Source organism: Sciurus vulgaris, assembly GCF_902686455.1.
Source record: "Sciurus vulgaris genome assembly, chromosome: 16".
NCBI classification, from domain to species: Eukaryota; Metazoa; Chordata; class Mammalia; order Rodentia; family Sciuridae; genus Sciurus; species Sciurus vulgaris.
Genome location: NC_136477.1, coordinates 36,764,166 through 36,779,876, shown reverse-complemented (window position 1 = coordinate 36,779,876; position 15,711 = coordinate 36,764,166). Strand labels below are relative to the sequence as shown.

At 33.8% G+C, this 15,711-nt stretch overlaps 1 protein-coding gene across 8 annotated transcripts in view; it reads right to left on the bottom strand.

Moving 5' to 3' along the window:
• The window catches only part of SLC4A7 (solute carrier family 4 member 7), a 97,784-nt gene that overhangs the window by 5,568 nt on the left and 76,505 nt on the right, over positions 1–15,711 (bottom strand). For 5 of the 8 annotated variants that reach the window (XM_079114263.1, XM_079114265.1, XM_079114268.1 and 2 more), the window contains 7 exons: positions 14,275–14,436; positions 13,839–14,090; positions 10,084–10,152; positions 8,393–8,566; positions 5,225–5,356; positions 2,963–3,060; positions 612–719 (listed from right to left, as the gene is read on the bottom strand). In XM_079114263.1, coding sequence (XP_078970389.1) covers positions 612–719; positions 2,963–3,060; positions 5,225–5,356; positions 8,393–8,566; positions 10,084–10,152; positions 13,839–14,090; positions 14,275–14,436 — 995 coding nt within the window. The remainder of the gene's footprint in view (positions 1–611; positions 720–2,962; positions 3,061–5,224; positions 5,357–8,392; positions 8,567–10,083; positions 10,153–13,838; positions 14,091–14,274; positions 14,437–15,711) is intronic. The other 3 variants (XM_079114266.1, XM_079114267.1, XM_079114270.1) reach the window with 1 other exon arrangement.

The following is a 15,711-nucleotide window of genomic DNA, read 5'->3' as shown; positions in this document are numbered from 1 at the left end:
AAATAGAATTCCTGGGGTCAGGCCTCTGAGAGCAAAAAAAAAAAGTACTCCACAACAATAAACATACAACAGGGGTTAGGTAAGTTTCAATACATGGTCCACTATGAACTGAATAGGTTTATATCAATGAATTAAGTTTCTTCCAAATATCTTTAGGGAAAACATTTACCTCACCTGAAGAAATGATACACTAAAAAAAAAAAAAAAAAAAAAAAAAACACAGCAGAGCTAAACGAAACTGTTTTCCTTTTTTCTTAGACCATCACAAAACATGACTCAGGTGGTATTCAATTGGAGTATTTAATCTCTTGTAATTATCTTTCTTTATATGATTTTGATCTACATATTTTTCTATATTTTACTATAAAATAGCTCAAATTAATTTCAAAAGATGCAACTGTCAATTAAATTACAAAACAATCATTAACAACATCTGATTATTGTTCCCATACAATGATGGGTGAAAGCAAGAAGGGAGGGAGGTAAAAAGGAAGATTGGTTTTGTTAAGCAAAATATAAATTAGGTTAAATGCAAATGCTTTTACTGCTTCAATATCAATACGTAAGTTGAAAACTGCCAAGTTTGAAAGGGCATAAATAATTATAACTACCTCGTGTTAGATCTGGTTACTTTGGCATTCTCAGTATTCATGGAAAGTGCCTTCCACTGTGCAGTTTTGGCCATTTCATCTGATATATTAACAACTGAGGGATCAACACTGAAGAACAAACACACTTTTTGGTTAGTATTCAGTATTTGCAAAAGCATTAATATTGTCATTCTTTTTATCTATGTCATTATTTGCTTTCATCAACTTAAAATTGAAAAAATTTTTGTCATGCACTTATACCAAGGCCTACCAAGATATCAGAATTTTGGGGTTCTGTGATAAAGCTCTCATGGAGAATTACATCTTCCTTTATAATCAAAATGAAGAGTGAGAGGCACTCTGCTTCACAATTTGATGTGGGGCGTTAGCAGTACTCCAACAATGATGCCCTGTGATCATCTTGGCCACAAGTAAATTATTGAAATAACATAAAAGGATATATCACTGTGCTTATGAGTAGGAAAAAAAAACACCATAAAATCAATCAGAAAACCTTTATAATTGGCACAAATTTTAATATCCAATAAATATTACAGTATGTAAGGAAAAATGATTTTAAAAATCCCTTATTTTTCATAGCCTTTAAAAATCATTTAAAAGAATGTTAGAAAAGGTGACACTTCACAATTAAAAATAAAGTTCTGAAAATATTTCAACAGACAATACAAAAACAACTTTGTAAATACCACTTTTGTTGGGCATTCACATTTTTGTGTCAAAGTGCTGTTTTACCAAATTTATCAAAATCAAAAGAATGGTATAATGCCCATGTATTATAGGGGACAAATGTAATCATTCTATGTTTCTATGAGTTATGCAAAAATGACTTCGAGACCCCAAATCCAATAATGATGATATTCAAAAATAATTAACTTGGGGCACAAGGCTATCAGCCACAAGTAATATGAAAGTATCATGTATCATGAAGTTATCAGAAATATATTTTCAAGTCCTTTTTTTTCCATCAAAATAAAAATGTTTCATGCAAAAAAGCTACAAATACAAATGTGAAATTAGATCATGTTAAATTAACAACGTGACCAGGCAGCTAGGTTATAATAAAATAAATAGTAGTCACTTAAAAAGGTGCTATCTTTGTTTATACTTTAAGTCAGAAAGTTGTTTAAAATTCAAGATTGCAGAAAGTGTGACATGGTCACTGAGAAGTCTCTAAGAATGGCTTTTTACCAAGTCTTTTTTCTAAATATCTTCCTCCAAGTAAGAACTTTCCCATTAGTAGAAATCAAACTTTTTCAATATAACATACATGTTATTGGACCTCAAAATAAAACTAAGTGGAAAATTTTTTTCTGTTATATAAATTATTTTCATATTTTATAAGGCTTTAGGTTTTCCAAATGCTTTCATATATCATCTTATTTGATAGTCATGATAAGTAATTCATATATGAAAGCATTTTGCATCTCAGAGTTTGAGATGTAAAACTCTGGCAAATAAACAGGTGAGCCATTTCTTGGCATTCTCCAGGTTCAATTTTTAAGCAAAGCAGCATTAATTATGGTTCATCACTTAAAAGACAAAAAGGAAAATTCAGGTTTCTATTCTTTTGGTTAAATATCAGACTGTTAAAAACGAAAAAATTTTGAAGCAGTTGATCAACTGGTCAGAGAGAATCCAATATACATTCTAAACCTGAAATCTCTACAAATAGCTTATCAAAAATGGAATAGATGTATAGAAATAGGAATCAGTGTGTACATAAATAATATAGGTTTTTATAATTTTTCAAACTGCAAAAAAGTGTAAGTTTTCATTTCTCAAACTGCATTTTTTTTCTTAAATTTAAATATAAATCACCAAAATAAAAAATGATGAATTATATATAAAACCTATTAATACTTTTTCATAATATGAGCCCTCACTGTCAGTGATGAAATCATACCTTTGAAAACTAGGAGGGCTATAGGGTCTCTAAACAGGTACATCTGGAAGGTTAGCAGATAATTTTCCAGTGCATACTGACCCCAGTACCGATGAAGGATACCAAGAAAATGGAAATATTCTGAAACTCCGTGTACTGATTTTAAATTTTACCAACACAAACAGAATGATAGAATACAACTAAAATATGCTGGCTTGGCATGAAAGTTCATCTAAGGCTCTGGTCCAAGTCCAGCTTTTTCTTGGTTTCTGCATGTAACCTGGTTGGGCAAGGACAAAGAGATTTCCTCTTCAAACTACAGGAAACTTCCCTTTAGTTGATAAGCTGGATACAGATTTCATCATCTTTTTAAAAATAGTAATCGCTACTTTAAATAAGTACTACATGGCTTGCTCATGCACCTAACCTGTGCATATAATACATTTTACAAGACAAAGTTACATCTCACCTGTATTTTAGGGCCTTGACTGGAATTTGCAGGAGACTTCCCCCTTCAAATGGAAGGTGCACAGTGTCGTCATCATCCTGAAGCATTCGTTCAGCTTCCTTGGAGCACACAAGAAGAGGTTACTTCTCCCAGAATACTCCTAGGAGGGGAAGCTTCTAAAGAGCTTAAAGACTCGGAAACACAAGCTGAAAACATCATTTAAATACGATAACTAAAGACTTGTGAACACATACTTGTGGCATAAAATAAAGATTTTAAATGGCATAACTTTCATTTCTGAAAGTCAATCACTAATGCTATTTGAAAATCAATTTAACTACCTAAGTTTGAATACCAGCTATCGTATAGTTTATGATGAGTTAAAATGTTGTGAAATCTCATGTCTCTCATCACATTACAAGGTGAATAAAGCCTCATTTGTATAAGGAAGGATTTCTCAATCTCAGCAATACTGGCATTTAGGGCCTAATAATTTTTTTATTATGGAGTGGGGGGAAGTTCTGTGTATATATTTTGCAGTCTCCTAGGCATCTACCCATTGGATGGCAGTTGCAGCCCCTGCAGTTGTATGACAATTGAGTATTCTAAACACTGATAAATGTCTCCTGGAGGGGAAGTCACCCCAGGTTGAGAACCACCTCGCACAGCAGCCATGGATTCAAATTATGGCATGTTAATAATGGAGGCAGGGAATAAGGCAGTATGGGAGAGATTGAAAAAGTATTCATAGTCTTCTTCCTTATACAGAGAAATCCCACTATTTGGAGGTGGCAATGTGCCCTGATTTTTAAAATGAACCCCTACATTAAACTTCCAGCATTCCCTGCAACTCAGTGGGGTCACATGGTATAAGCCAAACTTACTGGATGAAAGTTATGGAAAGATTCCTTAAAACACAATCCCAGGGTAAAGTCTACTCTGTCTTTGGTCCTTCCTTCTTTCTTCTGCCTCTAATACTAACATGATAGCTAGAGTTTAGCAGCCATATTGACCCATGAGGAAAACTTGAGGATGGAAACTACAAGCTGAAGATGAAAGGAAAGGAACAAGGAATCCCTAAAAACCATGGAGCCAAAATACCAGTTTGAGAGTTCCACATGGGAGAACAAATCCTTGTTTTTATTTTTCCTATTATGTGCTACTGAACCTCATTCTAACTGATAACAAAAGTAATAAACAGGCAATTTGACCTAAGTGTTTCATAAATAAATTATATACTATTTGGGGAGGGGGAAAATCACCAAAACTTAATACATATTTACATATATAATTTTAAAGAAAATAACTCAATTTTAAAATTTTGGAGCCTCATTCAAATTAATACTCTAGTTATATTTTTTGTTGAAAAGTAAACAAAACCAGTAATTTTTCTAATTCTACTTAAGCGAGACCAACATTTTTAAAAAAGCATATCTCTGATTTTCAAACAAAATTCTGAAAGGGAAAATTGGGCAAGGAACTAGAATCAACAAAACTACATAGTCTATGTATACAGTCTCCACTTCTTTTTATTAAAGTGACAATACCATGTTAATTAAAAATAAAAACTCAAATTCAGAATATTAACATTTAAATCTCAGTATACAAATCAATTACTGGTACATAATAGTACATAATAAATATAAAACTCTTAGCTAGATATAAGGGCACATGCCTGTAATCCCAGCTTTCAACTAAGGAGGCTGGATTCCTTGAGCCTGCAAGTTCAAGATCACCCTGGATAACATAGCTGGGTACTATCTTTAAAAAAAAAAAAAAAGGGACTAAAGCTTTATTATATTTTTTTTAACAAAAAGATATTTAAATCTCTTTTGTCTGGATGTATACCAGATTATTAAAATGCTGTTAAAACTAAAATGTATGCTAAAGATAACATAGTTCATATATTTAAGGTTAAATCAGATGAAAGACTATGATATAGTACTATTTTATGTTGTCTATGTTTTAATATTGCTAAAAGTTCTAATTTTTCTTTTGTTAAATACACATGGTATGTAACTTTTTAAAAGTATTCTTGTGTCAGAGCTATGGAGGGGCAAGAGGGTGAAATGAATAAGAGCTAGGGTTTGGGACATATTACCAAACCTCTCCTGCCTCAGTTTCTTTATTTATAAAATGGAGATGATAACAGTTCCTACTTTATAAGGTTCTTATGAGGACTAAAGGAGTTGACTCAAGTAAGGTGATTTTAATAGTGCTTGCTATATGGTACAAAATATTAAAGAAAGGAATGATGTAAACCTATAATTATTATCTTTTTACCTCTTTTTCTTTTTTCTTTTTGTCATCTTCTTTCTTTTTCTTACTTTCGGGCATAAGATCATCAAGCCAACTAAGCTCTCTCTTTGTGAAACACAGGTCCATGAGCTTGCGTACAAAAACCAATGCAAGAACCTTAAAAAAGTGAGGTGGAGAGGAAATAGTAAGTAACGTATGATATAAATTATATCACATAGAAAGAAGAATTTAATAAACCTTCTAAATGATGAGAAATATATTTTAAAAATTATTTCATACATTGTCTTATTGCAAAGAAACTGAGTCACTTATATATCTTTTTTAACTGTCTGCTCAAAACTTTAAAAGTACAAAGGAAGAAAAAAGAAAGTGACATTCTTAACATTCTCCTGAATAAATCACTTGCACTCTGCATAGAACTTATAAAGAAGGCTAATAAGCATTGTGAATCTCATAATAAAAAGATGGTTTTTATGACTTTAAATAATATTATTAAAAAAAAAAAAAAAAAACTCGCCAGTAGCAATGAAGCATGCCTATAATCCCAGAGACTTGGGGGTAGGAAAGGGGGGGCATCTGAGACAGGAGAATTGCAAGTTCAACGCCAGCCTCTGCACCTTAGCAAGACTCTGTCTCAAAATAAAAATAAAAAGTAAAAAGGGGTGGGGATATAGTTCAGTGGTAAAGCACCCCTGGGTTCAATGTCCAGGACAAAAAAGCACCTCCTAAGCAATATGCTGCATTACAGTACCTATTCTCAACACTAGGTTTTAATTTTTCAATCATATGGCAAAAAAGGACATAAATTTGCTTTTCTTTAATTGCTACTGTGAATGAGCATTTGAACCACTTGGGTTTCCTCTTCTCTCACTTGTTATCTATCGTCTCTTTTGCCTGTATTTTTCTACTGGTTTTTATAACTTTTTTATGAACTCATGAGTTCTGTGTTACTTGGATTCAAACCCTCTACCTGCCTTGTATTATATATATTTTTCTAAGCTCACAATATGATTTTACAGTTTATCATACCTTTTTATGGGGGGAGGGTGGTACCAGGGATTGAACCCAGGGGTACTCAACCACTGAGCCACATCCCCAGCCCCACTTTATATTTTATTTAGAGACAGGGTCTCACTGAGTTGCTTAGCGCCTCACTATTAAGGAGGCTGGCTTTGAACTCTTGATCCTTCTGTCTCAGCCTCCCCAGCCACTGGGATTACAGATGGGCACTGTGGCACCTGGCTTACTATACCTTTTATGATATAAAAAAACACCATGCCCAGTTTATCATATCTTTTATGATATAAAATACTCTTCTAAAATTTCTGGTTTTTTTACCATTTAAATCCTGAATTCATTTTTTATTTATTTCTATACATGTCAGAGTACAAAACTTACTTACTTCCCAGTATACAGTTATCTTCCAACACCATGTACTAAATTTCACCTCTGAAATAATCTGTTTATGATATTCAATATATTGCCATATATTCAGATAAATTTCTGAATTTCAGATAAATTCAGATATATTCAGATAAATTTCAGATTGTGAAATCTGAGCAGTGACCTTGTAAGAGAGTCATATCATGGGACAACAAAGACACACAGGAGGAACCGTGTCATGACAGAGGCAGACAGAAGTTAATATGGTTACAAGCCCAGGAATGCCAAAGACTGCCCACAAAAGCCAAACCACCAAAAATCAGTTAATAGGCAGGCACCAACTCCACTGAGCTACCAGAAGGAACAGGGCCCTGCCCACACCCTGGACTCAGGCATCCAGACTCCAGAATTGTGAGACAATAAATTTTTGTTTTGAGGTATACAATTTGTAGTACTTTGTTACAGTGCCCTGAGGAAACTAATATAAATACTACTGCAAAGCTTCTTTTCTTTTTAAATTTGTTAAAATTTTTTCATTTTAGCTTACTAATAAATATTTCATGGGCTTTGATCATTATTGTGAATAATTTGCTTTCTGTTTTTAGCCCCACTACAGAGATAGAGAATATTAACTCATTTTTTTCTTTTTAATTCCAGTCACCTTAACATAATTCTTATTAATTCTATTAAGCATTTTTAGTCTTTTTAAACTCAATTTTAACCTGGCTGCATTTATTTTACATCTTCTTGAACAGTAAAAGTAATGTAGGGTATACATCTTCCTTTGAATATAACTTAAACTATGCTCAAAGTTTTAGACATGGCTATAAAGGTCTCACTTTTATTACTTTCATATAGATTTTTAGATCAATTTTATATCCAGGGTTTAATTTCCAAATATGTAGGGTTATATGAATGCCTTCTTAATATGTAATTTAATTGTAATCAGGAAATGTTACCTGAATAATTTCTACAGTTTAGTTTTTATAAGGATTTTTATAGCCATGTACATAACCAATTTTTACATGGTATTTACAAGTTATCTATAGTCTTCTTAACATCCAGACTTCTACATCTGTCAATTTCTGAAAAAGATACATTGAATTATCCTATTATGGACTCATTTGAGGGTATAGCTCTGTGGCAGTAGAGGAGGCTCTGAGTTCAATATCAAGCCAGAAAAAAAAAAATTTTAATGGCATTAGCCAGAAAGGATTATGCGGGCTGGGGATATGGCTCAGTTGGTAGAGTGCTTGCCTTGCATGCACAAGGCCCTGGGATCAATCCCCAGCACCGCAAAAAAAAAAAAAAAAAAAAGAAAGAAAGAAAGGATTTTGCATACCTTAAATCTCAGTCAACTGAGAAGCTGAGGCTGCAGGATCATGGGTTCAAGCCCAACCTAGCAGACCTTGCCAAAAATGTAGAAAGGAAGGGAGGGAGGGGGGAAGGGGAAAAGGGAAACGGGGAAAACCTCTTGTTTTGATTGCTTTGCTTTTTACATCTGGCTATCACATTTGTACAACAAAAATGTCCTAAATTCTGAAGTTGTTCAAACATGCCAAAACAGAGGATACATAGTAAAAAGAAACTAAAAAAATCAACTTTTTTAACTGACCAGAAAATTCATACTGGAAAACAACTGATTTATAGCTAGAAACACTTAATCCACATTGTTAAACAATTAAAAAGCATTAAATGGGCTATTCCTTTTTTCAATATCAATTATAAATTTAAAGAGAATTACTATGAAAATACACATACACAATCATGTTATTAGCTAGTGACCAAAAAAGTCTGAAAAAAACTTACCATCATGGGAAAAACTACTGCGGCAGCTGAAGCCTTGATCACCCACAGAAGAACCAGACAAGTAAGCTGAATGACTGTGAAAATATGGACCTTCCAGAGAGGCACATAGCGGAGGTAGATCAGATCAGGCTGATGCTTAGCAGGCATCCCAAATAACTTTATACGGTCAAAAAACTATGTATAGAATGGAGAAGAAACAATAAGGTTTTCAACAAAATATCACTTCTGCTATTTAGGAAAAGAAATTCTACTCAACCTTAGGGTGTTCTGTATTAAAGTTAAACCATATGTTCTGATAGTATAGGAGATTATTTTAGCCAAGAATATCTGGATCCAAGAAGAGAGAGGGAAAACAAAACAAAACAAAGAACAACAACAACAACAAAAAAAAAAAAACCCACAGCACACATTTGAACTACAGCAATGAACTTAATCAGAAAACTAAGAAAAATGTTTTAATTTGGGGGATTAAAATATTGAGGTCAATGCCTTGATACACAAGTTGTTTCATCTCTTTAACTTTGTTTTCTAATATGTATGATTAAAATAACAATCTGAATGACTTCTAAGGCTCTTCACATGTATAACATGGTTTATTTTATGAAAACAACTCAAGAGAACAAGTACTAATTCTTTACTCATTAAAAATGAAACTTTGAGGCAAGGGATGTGGCTCAGTGGTAGAGCACTTGCCTAGCATGTATGAAGCACTGGGTTCGATCCTCAGCACCACATAAAACAATAAATGAATAAAATAAAGTTAAAAAAAAAAAAAGAAAATGAAACTTCTGAGCAAATTCCTTGGTCTTCTTAAGCTTTAATTTCTTTAATCATAAATAAAAGAAGCCCTACCACTTCACAAAACTGTTGAGAAAAATCAAGCGAGATAATCAGACTTTTTCTTAACCAACAGGGAGAAGATCCTGGACTATGTTTTAAAAAAAATGAGGCTGGTGTCTTTGAGAAGTCTTGCCAGTCACCAGCACCCCAGATGGCACCCTAGACCACATCCCTGGCTTGAGAAGAGGTGGTAAGGTGCAGCTAACTGTGCTGATCTAAATGTTTTCCACTACCATCTGTACAAACCTGAGTAAGTTTTATGAGCTTGCTCTCCAGGAAGTGTTATGACAGAGTAGGGAAATCACTGGGTTCTAGCCTTAGCTACACTGCCTACTTCCTCAATCCTTCTGTTTCCTGAATTACAGAATTATAATGTCTTCCTTTATCCTTACAACCATTGTTTTGAGGATCACAGGAAATAATTTTTTGCCAGGTCTTTAAATCATACTGTGTCATACAAATGGCAGGCATCACTGTTTTTATATCTTTTCTACCTTTTCTCCCTAAGTACTGAAATTGCTATTTTATATGTTAGAAACAACGCCTTTTCCCCTCATTCCAATCCTTTTGATCCTCCCTCTTGCTATAGTAGTCTTCAGTGAGTTTAATTAAAGATAGGTAAGGACCACATCAGTTCCTGATCTCATTCTTTACAGAAAAAAAAAAAAAAAAAAAAAATGTGCAGCAAGCAATAATCACTTGGCAAATGTAGAAGTCATCAGTTAGAAGAATAACCAGCTCTTAAAATATCAAAGAGTTGAGAATAAGTCAGTACCATACTGAAAACAATCTCTTCAAATTTAATACAGGTTTAAGTTTTTCTACAAATTCACTAAATACTTAAGACTTGCCTGGATTCCTTTCAATGAGGAAACTCCCATATAAAGGAAAACACCATACAGAACAGGCATTGGAATAAACTGTAAGTAAAATGATCACAATTAGAACTCATGCTATTAAAACCAGTTCATAGTGAGGAGTACAGAGAAACATAATCATGTAGCTATGGTGACAGAAGTAAAAGATCAGTGATAAGGATTAGACCAACCTAATATTTTTTATACATAAGAAAATGTTAATGAACAACAGTTCCTCGAATAATTGCTCATCTTCTACAAAGAAACAGGTTGAGTGGTTAAGATTGACTGCAGTCAGAATACTTGTTTTAAAAGCCTAGATAATTTTTTAAACTAAAGCTTTCTGTACTGTAGTTTCTACATCAGATTGCTGTAAAGATTAAATTACTTCATATACATTTAAAAAACTCAAAAAGCACCTGACACTCAAAAAGCATTTGTTAACGTCAATACCTCCCCTTCAGTGCTAATACTATATGTAGCATTTACAAATTATAATAATTGAAATTCACCTCCAGAATAAAATCCTCATTACTCTGGCAGTTAGGGAGATCCCAAACCACCTATTTGGCCCATACCTAGGCATTTATAGCAAAGTATGGCTATTAACAGGCCCCACCAATTTACTCAAAAGCACAATGAAAGGTCTGTAAGGAAAAAAAAAAAAAAACTCAGCAACTATAAAGGAAATCCACATATACCTCAACACACCAACCTAGAATGTCTTTTCTGAGTCCCCTAGAAGAAAAAGTAATAACTCATTATCCTTAGAAAAGATTACTAGGTTGTTTAGTTGATATGTCAGAAAACATACTTTAAAAATCTAATCAATACCCCCAGGGAACTTTTAAAAAATATTTATTCAAAAAGCAATAAATGTTCAAAAGTATTTACCCAATTCAGAATTCTAGGGAATAGGAATAAGCAGAATGACAATTTCCTGGAAATCTAAGATATGATTATCCAAGTAATTAAAAACAATTCTATGATAACAATTTTGGTAAGACTAAAAATCAATGTGATGATATGGAAAACGGTGGAAATACTCTCTAATATTGAGACATGAAGGAATCAAAATTTAAGAGTGAGTTCAGAAGTTCTGAGATCTGTTTAGCTGGATAAATTTCCAACAGAAACAATGAAGAGAAGGAAATAAAGAAAACTAAGCTGAAGGCACAAACTCCCAGAGTGAAATGACCCACTGAAGGCCAAGGAGCCAAGCAGGGTAAATAAAAAGCCCCTGTCTAGTTAACTACCTAAACCTCCCAATGAAATTTCATACCACCAGGAGTAAAGAGGAAATTTTGGTAACCTCAAAACAAAAAGCAAGCACCTGAAGGTATAAAAACCAAACCGATAACATAAAACTAGCCTCTAGAAAACAGTGAAACAATGACTTTAAGACCCAAAAGAAAGTAAAAAAGAAAAAAAAAAAAAAATTATTGGGTCTTAATGCCTACACTGTTATTTTTTTAAGCAGCAGGGTTTAGTGAAATAAGGTAGAGAGAGTTCCTGGTCAGTTACACTGCTTAGTCCTCAGTAAATATTTTATCATCACAATAGTGATTATGAGTTCTGGAAGGTTTACTTTTTTACAATTTAACTTACAGAAATGCATGGAAGGCTTAATTGCAATGACAGCACTGAATGTTAGCATCTTTTCAATAAAAATAAAACCAGAAGTATAAACCAACGAAAGGCAGATGATAAGAGGGAGTACGGAGATGGAGGATAAACACAAACATGCTCACCTCATCCCAAAAGATAGTCTTAGATTAAAGGTTCTCAAAGATTGTGATGTCAGAATCCCTTTAAACTCTTAAAAATTCTGAGGACTCCTCTCACCCACCTCTCTAAACATTTTTGTTTGAATGTGTTAGAAAGATAGATATGCACCATGTTAGAATTTTAAATTGTTGTTTTTTTTTTTTTTTTTTTGTACCACACATTGCCAGGAGCACTTAATTACTGAGTCCAACCCTTTTTATTATTATTTTTTGATTTTGAGACAGGATCCCACTAACTGGCTTAGGGCCTCACTAAATTGCTGAGGCTGTCTTTAAACTTGGAATCCTCCTGCCTCAGTCTCCAGAGGCACTGGGATTACAGGCATGTGTCACTGAGCGCAGCTTAAATTGCTATTTTTAAATTAATTTGAAAATAACAATACTAAACCCACAATAAATTAATAAAAGGAACATATTTCTATAAAAAATATAATTTCCAAAAGAAAATTAAATCAAGTGAAAAGAATAGCACTGCTTTACATTTTTGCAAAACTCTTCAGTGAGCAGTCTAACAGAAAACAACTGACTGATTTATCTGCATCTGCTATTTTGGATGAAGAGTATGAAAAATCCTGCTTCACACAGCTGTGTGTACTTGGGAAGGGAAGGGCCTGGCAAATCCCTAGCAAGGTGTCAGAAACTCTAAGGGGTCCTTGCAGTAGATTTTAAGAACCACTGTTCAAGGTACAGTGAGTCAATCTAAACAGAATAAACTGAAAAATAAATTATAATGATGGTAACTACCAGAATACTTTAAAAAAAAAAAAAAAGTTGAAAAGTTTTGAAAAGTGAGAAAAAAGTTGCATTTTGGAAAGTGAGAAAAAACTTGGAAACCAAGTTTTCACTTTAGAGCTCTCCTCACATTATACTTTAATTTTTCAGTTAATATGTAGCATTTACTAAATTTAGAAACTTCTATGGCAGTTAAAGTACAATTTTCCAAGGGTTTCATCAATGGGCTACTGCATCCTCATAAGATTGCATTAAATATCTCCCCTCTTCTTCCCAAGCACTTTCAAAACACATCACTGTGCTATAAATTGTCCATTAGCCATCTGTTTCACCACGCAGATTGTCAAATTCACTCAAGTGGACAGTAATGTAGCCTATTTATTATTGTTTCCACAATGTCTAAAAACAGTAAGCACTCAACACAAATTTGGTAAATTAACTGGAGGATATAAAGTCCCTAAAAGGAGGCCAAGGAACTCCAGTACTTAACAATTTAAACTTTTTTAACTTGATACATACACACTCACACAAAAAACAACCCAAGTTTATACCCTAATCTACAAATGGTATATGTCTTTATTTAACAATTTTCTTTACAACAAAAATTACTAGAACCAAAGAGAAAAAGAGTTGAGCTTTTTCCATGATGAATAGAATATTTCAGATTAATTCCTTAGCTCTGCTTCCTACATAGTAATTATTTTTTTAAATCATGAGATTCTGAAGGGTGTGTATAGTAAAATTCAGATGTGACTAAATGGCAGTTAATGTAAATATATAAGTTCTTAAATGCTTCACTGATAATATTAGTTATTTTTACTTATTTTCTAATGATAGTTTGCTACCTTTGTTTTCATGGAGTGCATCAGAATGCATTAAGGTCATTAACAGTAGTATTTTTAACAAATTTGGTCGAAAAATTTTCATCTCTTTCAATATAACTTCCTCTAATATTCCTACAAAATTCTGAGAATATTCTTTCCTTTTAAATCATAACTAAGCATTGATCAACTCCTTCCAAACTCAGTCTTTAATACTACCTTTTTACATGGAGACACCTACCACTGAAGTGTTTACTATGCTAAAAACCTTACCAAATATTATTTCCAAAGTAAATTACAGGAAATGAAACTGATTTTAGATAGTGATTTCAATGTTTCATTTTCATACAACTAAGTACAAACATTATGCTAAATAAGATTTTTTAATGCTGCAATAAAGAAATTTTACCTTTAGTACTGAAGTCATGAACACAGAAAGGCCCATTAGAATAAAAATCATTAGCCCTGTAACCCGCTGTTCACGAATTCCCAAAAACTTGGGTTGTTCCCCTGGAGCAGAACATTCAGATTCAACTTTCAAACTGTTGACATGACTTATTGACAACACCGTTGCAGCCACAAACCACGGAAGTCCCATGATAGAGCAAACTCCCAACATAACACCAACCATGAGCAAATCAAGGTGGTAGCCAGCTCCTTTCTGAAAGTGAAGTAAACATGAATATCTATTAGTCTAAACTGGTCTTTCAGGTAAAAATCCTTTATTAGTTATACAGAGGGAAGAAACTAGTTTCCATCTTCCGTCTTTTAATGTTCTCATTATTATGGGAACAACTTAAATCTCTGAAGAAATCATATCACTTAAAGCAAAAGTTAGAAATCACCTTTAATTTGTGCTCCTTTCTGTTTATGATGACAGCTGTAATTTGTTGATCCATAAAGATGAGAATGGTACAGAGCAGAGCTGGAATAGCAGCTATTAATAAGGTCCACCAAGGATTATCTCCCAATGGGCTTATGATCCAGCCCCTATTTGGATCAGTAGGCTGTTAAAAAATTAAAGATAATGAAAAATTTTTATTCCTCTACTGCACTAAATTTCTACAACACAGACTGGGTCTATTCCAATAAATGCTAAGGGACAGAAAAGAACTGAATTAAATCTTGGGATGCATAGTCAGTGATTTATAAAGATAGCCAAAGGGCTTCTTCCCATTTCTACAAGCATGCCCACTGCCATGTGACTTAGCCACTTTATATCTAGAGGTAGAATTTATTTCCCTTCCCCTTGAAACTGGGATGACCTTAAAACTTTAACCCATGAAATAAGGCCAAAGTGACACTGATTTCCAAGTCTTGACCGCAAGAAAACCTGCAGCTTCTTCTCTTAATTCTCTCAGAACCTTAAGATGATTATGCAGTTGAATAAGCCGAGACAAACTAAGCTTCTTGAAGACAAGAAGCAATGTGGCAGAGGGGGTGGGGGATGTGGACGACAGCCACTCCCGCTACTTCGGCCATGCGAGCTGAGGCCCCAGACTAGGGAATGCAGCTACACTGCCCTCAGGAAACCATCACATGACTGCAGCCACATGAGGTAAGATTTACTAAGTACAAAATAAATGTAACCAGTGACACGACTCAAAAGTTGCTTTACCTGTTACATCAGAAACAGAGGGAGAGAGAAGAAATTAGAGACAGACCAGAAAAAAATAATAATAATAATACAGAACTGACAATTGTCCAACATCAGGGTTGATTGGGGGACCAACCTCCTTATGGTCAACAATTCAAGTTGTGACTTTTTTTTTTTTGGTACCAAAAAATGAACCAGGGGTGCTTTATCAGTGAGCCATATCCCCAGCCCTTTTAATTGGATTATTTTAAGACAGGGTCTCACCAAGTTGCTAAGGTTGGCCTCAAACTTTTGATTCTCTGGTCTCAGCCTTCCAAGCCACTGAGATTATAGAAATGCACAACCGCACCTGGCTCAAGTTAAAACTTTAGCCCCACCAAAAACTTAACTACTAAGAGCCTGCTCTAGCCTTACCAGTAACAAACAATTAGCACATGCTGAATAAATTTCATGTGCTATATATGGTGAAAAACATGATAATCAATAGAGATCACTTTTTACATGATATTCAGTCTACTGGAGATAGATACTGCTCACAAGGAGTTGATGAGTGTACCAGGGAGCTTGAACAGATGCTCAGCTCTTGAGCTCACTGCAAGAGCAACAGTAGGCGGCAACAAAATTATTTATGGTAGTACAGTAGGTACTACAGTAAATTTCAAAATTATGATTTAATACCCCATCT